At 49.4% G+C, this 10,835-nt stretch overlaps 1 protein-coding gene across 1 annotated transcript; it reads right to left on the bottom strand.

The window, feature by feature from the left end:
- Positions 1-274: 274 nt before the first annotated feature.
- Positions 275-2,260, bottom strand: LOC132521872 (E3 ubiquitin-protein transferase MAEA-like). Its single transcript, XM_060151526.1, is given in 2 exon segments — positions 275-1,563; positions 1,566-2,260. Coding segments are annotated over 2 exon segments (1,185 nt in total). The 5' UTR covers positions 2,236-2,260; the 3' UTR covers positions 275-1,048.
- Between the last annotated feature and the right edge of the window lie 8,575 nt (positions 2,261-10,835).

Below are 10,835 nucleotides of genomic sequence, written 5' to 3'. Positions count from 1 at the left end.
TTAAGGGAGAGTAGCATAGCACAATAGTTAAGATTCTGGAGGCAGACTGTCTAGTTATGAATACCAGCTCTGTCACTTATGACATCTGTGGTCATGAGCAATTATATAACCTCCCTGTGACTCAGTCTTCTCATCGACAAAATGGGCATAATAATAATACCTACTCCACAGTGTTGCTATGAAGATTAAATGAGGAGAGTGATATCATCAACATGGCAAAATAAAAGCTTTCTACCCTCTTCCCCTCAACGAACACCAATTTTTTTTTTTACATTTACATTTTATTAGCTAATCAACATCAACATGCAAAAATAAGCGCTGAATACAAACCTCTACGATATGGTTTCGTGTAAACTACGATGGTTCATCTGATTTGGAAAGTCATCGGTGCTTACTTCAACTGAACTATTATTGGCTTCTGCAATGAATAGTGTTTAGAGCTAAAGTTACGGAGCCGTCGGCAAGGCCTCTGCAGACCCCGGTCCAGTGGATTTCCACGGATACATTCTCAGGCGGGAGATAAGGCGGCACGAGTGACATGACACCGAGCCTACACACATCCTAACACAGCCCCGTGGGCGCGGCTGCAGGCAGGCGGCGGTCCTGGAGGCCAGCCCCTCCCGCGGTGCTGGCGTTTTGGCAGCAGCTCTACAGAGAAGTGACAGGGTCCCTCGTGGCACCGAGTGGCCGCAGGGCAGTCTGGCATGGCCACCAACGCTCCCGGGCCACGGCCGAGGGCTAGCCTGTCCCCCGGGGTTCCTCGTTAGCAAAAGGGAGGGAACTGTGAGAACACGGGGAAGGGATCAGTTCCTATGGTGAAAGGTTCTAGCCTCCCTCCGCGTGGTCAGTCTTTAAAGAAGTTTCTCTGAAAGGGGAAAGCGCTTCAGAAGCGTCGAAGAGCTGACTTGTTACAAAATCAAGTACGAGCTTGTTAAATCTTACTTCTTCTCTTCCCAAGAGTGTTTGTCGTTGCTCACTGATCTTTGGTCGCAAGAAACAGAAAGGCAGGCAGGCAGGGGCCCGCAGCCGCCCGGGTGCGGCGACCCGCCTACATGATGTACACCTTCTCGGCCTGGGAGAAGTGGAAGACCTCTTTGGTTCTCGGGCAGACGACTTTATCATCCTGCCGGATAGACAGCAGGGAGTTGTAGCCGTAGACGTAGCCGTTGGGCAGCATCATGGGCGGGTTGTTCTCGTTCATGACGTCCCCCGAGATCTTGCAGACCAGACGCGAGTTGGCGCAGTGCGCCATGGGCAGGGGCTGCGCCAGCTTGTTCAGGGAGCGGCTGCACACTGGGCAGTCGGGGCTCCGCGAGCTGCCGTCCTCCTTGTAGCACTGCGGTGTCTTTATGGCCGAGAGGCCGGCCTGCAGGGTGAGGGTGAACACGGAGTTGTTCCCCAGCTGGTGCAGCCGGTAGTTGTCGTACCGGAACTGCTGGATCAGCATCCGCCACAGGGCCGGGTCCAGCAGGTCCTTGTAGGGGGAGATGTGCGTGTCCGGCGGGAATGCCAGCATGCCCATGACCTGGCGGACCTCATCCAGCTGGCTCCCTTCGGCCTGGCATGCTTTCTCGCATGTCTCACAGCATCCAGCCTCTTGTTCTGCCGGATGAGCTCAATGAACTCCTGGATCCTGAGGCTGAACTCCAGGCAGCTCTTCATCTTGCGCAGCCGGGACTTGTTGTCGTGGCACCAGGCCAGGCAGGTGGCTGTTTCTCGCCTCTCCAGGGACTCCTCCACCTCTTTGGCTGTCAGGAACATCTCGATGTTCACTAAGTCCTCGATGCCACTCTGGCGCGCCAGCTTCACGGCCGTGTTGTAGTAGCCACAGCGCAGCAGGTGCTCCACCATCATGCGGTCCATGCGCTTCCTCTTCCACACGCTGGCCGCTGCCGGCTGGTCGCTGCTGTGCTCCTTGAGGTGCTCGATCCTGCGCTTGCATAGCTTGGCGCTCTCACCCTCCGCCTGCATGGACTCCACCGCCTTCCTCTTGAGCACACTGAGCTTCTCCACCACACCATCCAGGAGGCTGACCACAGAGTCCACGGCTGGACAGCTGCTCAGGGTCTTCTCTAGCTCAGCCACTACCATGGTGACGTGGCTTGTCTCCCGGTCAATGTTCTTCTGTGCGGCACGGAAGCGCTTGTTCAGTGTTTCGTAGGGCACCTTGAGGGTCGGATACTCCTGCACCTTCAGGGTCATGGAGAGCTGAGCCGCGGACTCTTGCACCGCCATCTTGGACCGGCCAAAACATTAGCGGGCGGAGCGCAACGAACACCAATTTTGACAATCACCTATGGACAAGAGGGGCTTTGCAGAGGTCTGGGATTCCAGCAGAGAAGTTCCAGCACACTGTTGGAACAAAAACAAAAGCAAACAAACAAAAAACCAAAATCTAAGACTGGACACACTGAAGAGAACGAGAGGAACTGTTTCACTTTACCTGTGTCACCCCTTCCCCCAAGATGGCATAGCTCAGTGTCAAGAGAGACCTTCTCAGCCCATGACCGCTCCCATGGGGAAAATGAGAGCGTGTAAGTGAGCTCCCGACTTCTACAGCTGAGCAGGTCACTGCCAAAGAGGTGCATTTGTTTCTCACCCCGTTCAGAAGGCCAAATCGTGCACTGCATGCCTGGGGCTGGTGAGCAGCTAAGAGAACAGCAGCCGGGGCTCAGAACAGAACTCATCAAAGGGGCACAGATCCTACTGACCACATCAGAGACTCCCCTGGGAGGCCCCTCATGAGCCACGGGGGATGCCTCACCTGTGAATCTCCCCAACACTCTGCATGCGTTACCCACAAAACCCTCACCCCATCCCTGGCCACGTACCTGACGGAGGCCAAGAGTGCACCTTTGCAAACAGCTTAGTTAGCACACGTGGAAAGCCGGCCTGCCTCTGCGGGACTGAAGATGGTCCTATCGCTGAATCTACAGGGTGAGAAGGAGTCCTCCAGGGAGACAAAGGAGGAAGGAGAGGCTCTGTAACATCCAGACATCTAAGTTGCCCTTCTTAGTTGGTCTGGCGTCTTCCCAGCCCGCCTGGAAGAGACAAGCCCCAGAGCAAGAAGTACCCCTTGGCTCTGTATAGAGTCTGTCATACAGAGTGAAGTAAGTCAGAAAGAGAAAACCAAATACCATATGCTAACACATATATATGGAATCTAAAAAAAAAAAAAAAAGTGGTTCTGAAGAACCTAGGGGCAGGACAGGAATAAAGATGCAGATGTAGAGAATGGACTTGAGGACACTGGGAGGGGGAAGGGTAAGCTGGGATGAAGTGAGAGAGTGGCATGGACATATATACACTACCAAATGTAAAATCGATAGCTAGTGGGAAGCAGCCACATAGCACAGGGAGATCAGCTCCATGCTTTGTGACCACCTAGAGGGGTGGGATAGGGAGGGTGGGAGGGAGACGCAAGAGGGAAGGGATATGGAGATATTTGTATACATATAGCTGATTCACTTTGTTATACGGCAGAAACAAACACAACATTGTAAAGCAATTATACTCCAATAAAGATGTTAAAAAAAAAGAACTGCCCCTTGGCTGGGCTGCAAAAGGTGTGCTCAGGTGTTTTACTTTGAAAACCTGATTCCTGATTCGTCAGTCCTTGGATAATTGGTCAGCTTCACGCATGACCATCGTGATTGGGCCAATTCAAACCAGCTGCAACGGTGCTGCCCCCGTGATTCCTTGCGGAGCCATCAGAACAGCTGTGTTCTCTCTACACCTGGAGGGCCCCTCATTGAAGAGATGAAGAGGAGAGCAGCGTGGGGAGGAGGCAGGGCAGAGGCGACTCTGTAGACTCCAGCCTTTCTCCCTCCGCTGTCTCCGCCGAAGAGCTCCCTCCCAAAGAACCCAAGCCCAGCCTGAAAGACAACCAAGTCCAATTTGTATTGGCCGGTAGGGACCAGAAACCTCCCCTTTCTCCTACATCTTCTTAGCTGTGTGGCTGTGTGGAGAGAATTTTCAGCAGCAAGCAATAAAAGCAGGATCTCACTCCTGAATCCTCACAGGTAAGAAGACTTCTTCCTTTTCAGCTGATTTTTCAAAACAAGAACTCTCGTGGGCAACCTCCATCACATTCCCTATTCCGGGTCTGACTTTTTCACCTACCATCTTTCTTTTTTTTTTGCTGTACGCTGGCCTCTCACTGCTGTGGCCTCTCCCGCTGCGGAGCACAAGCTCCGGACGCGCAGGCTCAGCGGCCATGGCTCACGGGCCTAGTTGCTCCGCGGCATGTGGGATCTTCCCGGACCGGGGCAGGAACCCGTGTCCCCTGCATCGGCAGGCGGACTCTCAACCACTGCGCCACGAGGCAAGCCCCCATCTTTCTTTTTTACACCAAGTGGCTTCCTCTCCATCCCTACACCAATTAATTAATGTCCCAAAGGGGATATGGGGGCAACGATGAGTAAGTATTAAAAAAAATAAGCCTGATCATGATTGCTTGGCCTCATCTCCCAAAGACTAGCTCCCAGAGCTCAGCAGTTGACACCCGTCAGAGAGAAGTGATACTGGATGAATTTCAACATGTTCTTCTGGAATTCGGTAATTATATAGCTACAAGATGGTACCTGCTAACTGTACTTAAGGAGCATTTGACCTCAGGCACTAGAGATTTAGAGGATTCCCAAATACCCACAAGTAGAGGAGTTGTTTTATAGCCAGCCTTATTCACGGAGTTCCCCAGATACATGCACACTACTATCTTCTGTACAGCCCTGGAATATCCACTTTTTGTTTGTTTGTTTAACCAAGCCAAAGGGTCCTAGAGAAACAGGCACGCCCCCCTTTCCTCGACTCTGTTCTGGAAACTGGAGAAGCGCCCTAGGCACAGCTGAGGCCCATTCTGTTCCATTAGAATTTGTCTCATCAGTAGAGCTTGACAACAATAATCCCTAGTCTTGCGGTTCACAAAAATGTGGTCCCCAGACAAGCAGCATCACCTGGATGGGACCTGATAGAAATACAGATTCATGGGCCCCACCCCAGACCTACTGAATTACAGGTAAGGCTCAGAAATCTGGATTTTAATAAGTCCACCATGTGATTCTAACATGCTTGCTCAAGTTTGAGAACCACTGTTGTAGTCTTGGCTGTAAAGGACCAAATCCTACGTAAGTTAAGCTTTGTGGGCCATAAATTCCTGTCACAACTATTCACCTCTGCCATTGTACTGTGAAGACAGCCATGAACATTGTGTAAGGTGGAGGAGCTTGACTTTTTTTTTTTTAGTAATTTAAGGAGATGCTTTTTTTAAAATAAATTTTTATTTATTTTTGGCTGCGTTGGGTCTTCGTTGCTGCATGCGGGCTTTCTCTAATTGCAGTGAGAGGCAGCAACTCTTCGTTATGGTGCGCGGGCTTCTCACTGTGGTGGCTTCTCTTGTTGCAGAGCACGGGCTCTAGGTGCGCGGCCTTCAGTAGTTGTGGCACACAGACTCAGTAGTTGTGGCTTGCGAGCTGTAGAGCTCAGGCTCAGTAGTTGTGGCGCACAGGCTTAGTTGCTCCACGGCATCTTCCTGGACCAGGGCTTGAACACGTGTCCCCTCCATTGGCAGGCGGATTCTTAATCACTGTGCCACCAGGGAAGTCTGCTTGACTGTGTTTTAATGAAACTTTATTTACAGAAAATAATCAGGAGGCCAGATCTGGCCCCAGGGAGGTAGTTAGGGAGACAAGGTTAGTCCTCCAACCTACTTGATCCTGATACACCTCTGAGAGTTTTATAGGATGCTTTATCAGTCAGAATTCTGATTTCATCCATGGTTCTGATCCTGGGTTCTTTTGAAGTCCTTATTGTTTGTGGGTTTTTTAGAAATTTACCCACAGTAAAAAAGAAAAAGTAAAATTATAAAGTACAAAGCACTGGGTCTTTTCTAGAGGTCTGGGAAGTATGTAGTAGCCCCATTTCACAGTGAGGAACTGAGGTGCAGATGGGACACATTCAGGCCCTGCCATGCTGTGCAGTCAACATTGTGTTTCTTGAGCACAGAGACCCCATTTCCAGCACACACAATAGGAACAGTGCCTTTGGGATCTGTGAACAGGGACCTAGACATAGGATTACATTTAACAGCACGGCTGACCCCAGTCAAGCCTCCTCTAGAAACCCAGTTTCATGGTCCGTCATGGACACAGCTACACTATGCTACTTCCTCTTATTTGGGGCCACACAAACAAGAAACAATAAAAGTAGACAAAGTAGTTAATTATTGGTTCATGTATGTCTCTAGACTTTCTCAATAAAAGATCCATCCGGAGATCGGAGTCTGTTTACCAAGCAGCTCGTACACTTTCTTCACCATGAGCAGCAGAGAAATTTTTTTCAGCAGGATAGGGGTAGGTTTGGTCCAACCAGGTGGCATCTAGTTCTCATCTTGAACAGTTTTGGTGAATATGATTCCTCCAAAATTAGGCGGGGGAGTGGCGAATACAGGACAGGCTCCAGGCCAGAAACACAATTATCAAGAAAATTATAAACTGATGTGCCTGGGCTACTATATGAAAAGCACAGGCAGATAACCTACGGATGGTGGGAAAAGTGGGAAATGACTTGTAATGTTTTCTCATTGATTTTTTTATTAGAATGAGCCAGGTTATCTGACAGTCACAGACAGCCTCCAGATTTCAGTAGCTTCATGCAACAAAGGATTTGGGGGGATACAAGTGCCTCTTTAAGGGAGATTGCCTCACAGTCCAGCTCAGGGTCCAGGTCGTTTTAATCTTGCAGCTCTGCCCCTAAAACAAAGCCTCCTGCAGGATCATGTGCCTTCGGAAAGACAGAGCGAGCTGTGAGGGTTTTCTACTGCCTCTGCTCACAGGTCACCCAGGAGTAGGCTCAGGGTGCTGCCCAACTACAGGGGGCCTGTCGTCCATATGCCTGGAAGGAGAGGAAAACCAGACTGATACTAGTGTGATACCAGGACTCGGGATGTCTGCCACATTACATGGTGTATCTCTCTATAGCACCAAAGGAAGGTTAGCTAATACAAGAGCCACGTGCAGCTTAGAGGACTGAACAAGGAGCGTATTTTAATAGCCCTGACATATCGTGTACACTAAAAAGCGATGGCATTCGCAAACACCTATTAAACACGGATCCCTGGTGTCACAGTTCCCAGCACAGGCCAATTCAGGTTTTACTGTCGGGCTCAGGTCCACTGATGTATACAGACAGAGAGGGTGCCCTGAAAGAGAGCAGGCAGAGAATTAACACCATTAGGAACAAACACAGAAAGGGAAACAAAGGCCAGACAGGTTGTGAAGCGCCTGCTGGGTCTGTCTTATCTCTTTCCATGTTCTTTGCTCTGTCCTTTCAGATAGGACGCATCTACCCTCTAGAGCTTCTTGCTTTATCCCACTTCAATAAATCAGGCTGAAAGATGATAACGGGTAAAACCCTGAAAGCTAAACTCCTCTTCCTGTGCCCACCCAGCCCTCATCTGTTCAGCACATGGTTCTCCCACTAATAAATATCATTGTCTGAGAACCTGTTCTGTGCCCAGTGATAGGAGCTTTATATGCATTATCTTAATAGCACAACAGTTCTATGAGGAAGATGCTGTTGTACCCATTTTGCAGATCAGAAACGGAGAATGAGCTGAGTTAAGTAATTCCTATACAGGGTTACACAATTAACAAGTGGCAAAACTGAGAACTACGTTCAAGTCTGATGACTCCAAAGCCAGACTACATTACACCTGTTGTGCTATGTTGTCTTCATAACCGTTGCCTTTGTTTTCATTTATCAAACATTCAGAGAGTACCTACGGTGTGTCCTGCACTTTGACAAGGATCCACGAGGCAGAGAGACATGCCCTCCAGCTGTTCACAGTCTAAATCGATGCCACAAGTGTGGTGGTAAAGACATGCTCAGGAAGCCCAGAAGCGAAAGCTGTAACCTATCTAGAGAGGTTGGAGAAGATTCCAGAGAAGAGGTAAGATTGACTGTTCTAAGGAGGAAAACTTGGGAGGGGGGTTGGGGAGCAGTAAGAGGGATGTTTTCCACCAGGCATCTCACTGTTGTGGCCTCTCCCGTTGCGGAGCACAGGCTCTGGACGCGCAGGCTCAGCGGCCATGGCTCACGGGCCCAGCCGCTCCGCGGCATGTGGGATCATCCCGAACCAGGGCACGAACCCGTGTCCCCTGCATCGGCAGGTGGACTCTCAACCACTGCGCCACCAGGGAAGCCCCTCTCTTGTGCTTTTTCACATCAGGATCCCAATGGGAAAACACAAGGCATGTGGAAGTGGAGATTGATGGGGTCCTAGCAGACATTGATCCCATGCACTCCTGGCTGTCCATGGCCACCACCATACCACGTCACACTCTGAGCAGCCCTTGGTTTCAGCCCAGCAAGCCCAGCTGTTTGGAGTTTGTTCAGGATAAAATCTTCACACAAGTGCCCATAAGGAGGATGTGGCCAACACCACTGAGAAATGACTAGAACAGGCCCTGGGCCTTGAGCCCGGAGCTCCCAGGTGAAATCAATCCGAAATTGTTTCCCCTCAAGTAGAGGAGGGCTGGCTCTAAAGACAGAGGAGTAAGGTGCTATGGTGCCAAGGTGTGGTACCCAGACAAACAGCAGCAGCATCACCTGGAAAGCTGTTAGAAATGCAAATTCTCAGGATCCCCTCCAGACCTACTGAATCAGAAAACTCTATGTCAGTTTTTAATCTGTGGAGAAATTCCAGTCTATAAATTCTATTTCTTTCCCTAAAAGACACTTGGGAACGTGAAGGGCCTCCTGGGTTTGGTCATTAAACCCTTGTATGTGCCTATTCTCCCTGCCCCACTTTTTCCAGAATCAGCCTAAGGCACCTCTTGAGAACCACAGATTCTCAATATCTTCGGGGAAGCCATCACATGGCATGGGACAATGTGAGAGAGCAAAAGCAGGACTGTTGGAAGTACTGACATGTAGAGTAAAGGGTTGTTTGTTTGGGGGAGAGGCTGGAAGGAGGTGAGTGAGCCCTGGATCTTGAAAGGGTGGAAGAAGGGGTACCGTGGAGCAGAAACGAGAAGAACACTTAGGAATAGTGCCACAAGAGCAGGACCACGCCCTGGGCATTGTCATAGGTGCCAAGAGGAGGGGCAGGAGACAGAGCAAACAGGAAGCCCTCACGAGGGAGCAATTAGACCGTAGCACCTTAATTCTGCATACTATTGATGGGACATCTACCCTGTGCCAGACACTCTGAAAGCAAAGAGACAGTACAGAGGAGTGGGGAGAATGTGGACCCTGCAGCCAGACTGCCCGGGTTTGAATCCCCACTTGGGGTGATGCTCGGCCAGTGGGACCTGGATAGCCACACCAGCTTTGTTTACAGGTAGCATCCGTTCTGAGTGGGCACAGCCTTGCCTCTGACTGGCCAGTGTTTTGATCATCCTAGTTGTTACGTCTTTTGAATATCACCCATGTTGTCACTTTCTGCAGAGTTGAGTTTAAGTTATTAAGCATCTGCACACCTCGATTTCCTCATCTGTAAAACAGGAATAGTAACATTACTTACCTCGAGTGTTAGGATTAAATGAGTCCACAGAAGGACCGTGCTTAGAATGATGACTGGTGCATACATTCTCAAGAAATATCAGCTGTGATAATTCTTCTCTCCCAAAGTATGAACAGTGCCTGAGAAAAGGCCAGCTTCTCAGAGTTAAAATGTCCAGAGTGGCCTGAGTGGCTAAAAGCAGAAGCTTGCTTCTGGTAGGATTTAATTCCAGGGCTCGACACCCACCCAGCTCAGAGCAGGAAGAGGCAACCTGCTCGCTGGAGATGGCTAGCGTGGCGGGGACATGACACCGTCGTCTGTCTGCAGCCAGCGCAGGGCCATTGCACACGTAGACAAACTTGCTCCCCTCCAGAACGTGCAGATCTTCTGGCCCAAATGCTGGAATAGACCCTTGGAGTCCGTTCAAATGTGGAGAAATATTGAGATCCAATCAAAACCACTCCAGCCTGTTGGCTCTTATTTTTGATAGACAGGATAAGCAAACTGCCTAAATAAGAACTGGTAATAAATATTCTCTTTTCCTGTCTTTCTAATGCTTCCAAGTCAAATGGTCCAAGTCTAAATGTCTCACGGGGAATCTCTGAAGGATTTCTGAAGCATTTATTTGGCGAATAACAAAAATTCTTTATGTTATACAGACCTTTCACGTATATGTGACACAATCCAGCTGAGAGAAAAGTAGGACAAATGGCCTTACGTTCAGCCTAGATGGTTGGAGACTGAGGCCCAGTGAGTGTAGGTGGCTTGTTCGGAGGCTTATGGACATTTATGGTGGGGCAAAGGGCAGGAAACCATCACTCTAGAAATCTACAACCTTTCCTCTTCATTGGCTAATTGGAGCCCTCTTCTGGAACACTACTCCCCAAACTCTCACCCACCTCAGCTTATTTTGAAGATGTCCACATGCACAGACACACACATACATCAATAACAACCATTTGGCTTCAGGTGAGAAAGGAAGTGGCTCATCCTGGCAGAGATTGGAGACCCCTGGCCATTCACCTTCCACCACCACCTCCCTTCAGCACAAACCATTGAAAGCTGGTTCTATACATGTGCTCATGCTTTCCGGACACAAAAGAGAGAGTTAGGTACATATCTCCTGCATCCTAAAATAGGCGTTTGAGGATGGGGCAGAATGAAATATTGTTTTATTCCTAAGTATTTTATTGTTTTGATGCGATTTTAAAAGAGATAGTTTACATTCCCTTTCTGGTATTTCATTGTTAGTGTAAGGAAGTGCAACTGATTTCTGCATGTTAATCTTGTATTCCGCTACCTTGCTGAATTTGTTTATCAGATCTAGTAGTTT

This window comes from Lagenorhynchus albirostris, chromosome 6 (assembly GCF_949774975.1).
Source record: "Lagenorhynchus albirostris chromosome 6, mLagAlb1.1, whole genome shotgun sequence".
NCBI classification, from domain to species: Eukaryota; Metazoa; Chordata; class Mammalia; order Artiodactyla; family Delphinidae; genus Lagenorhynchus; species Lagenorhynchus albirostris.
This window is presented reverse-complemented; position numbering and strand designations above follow the sequence as displayed.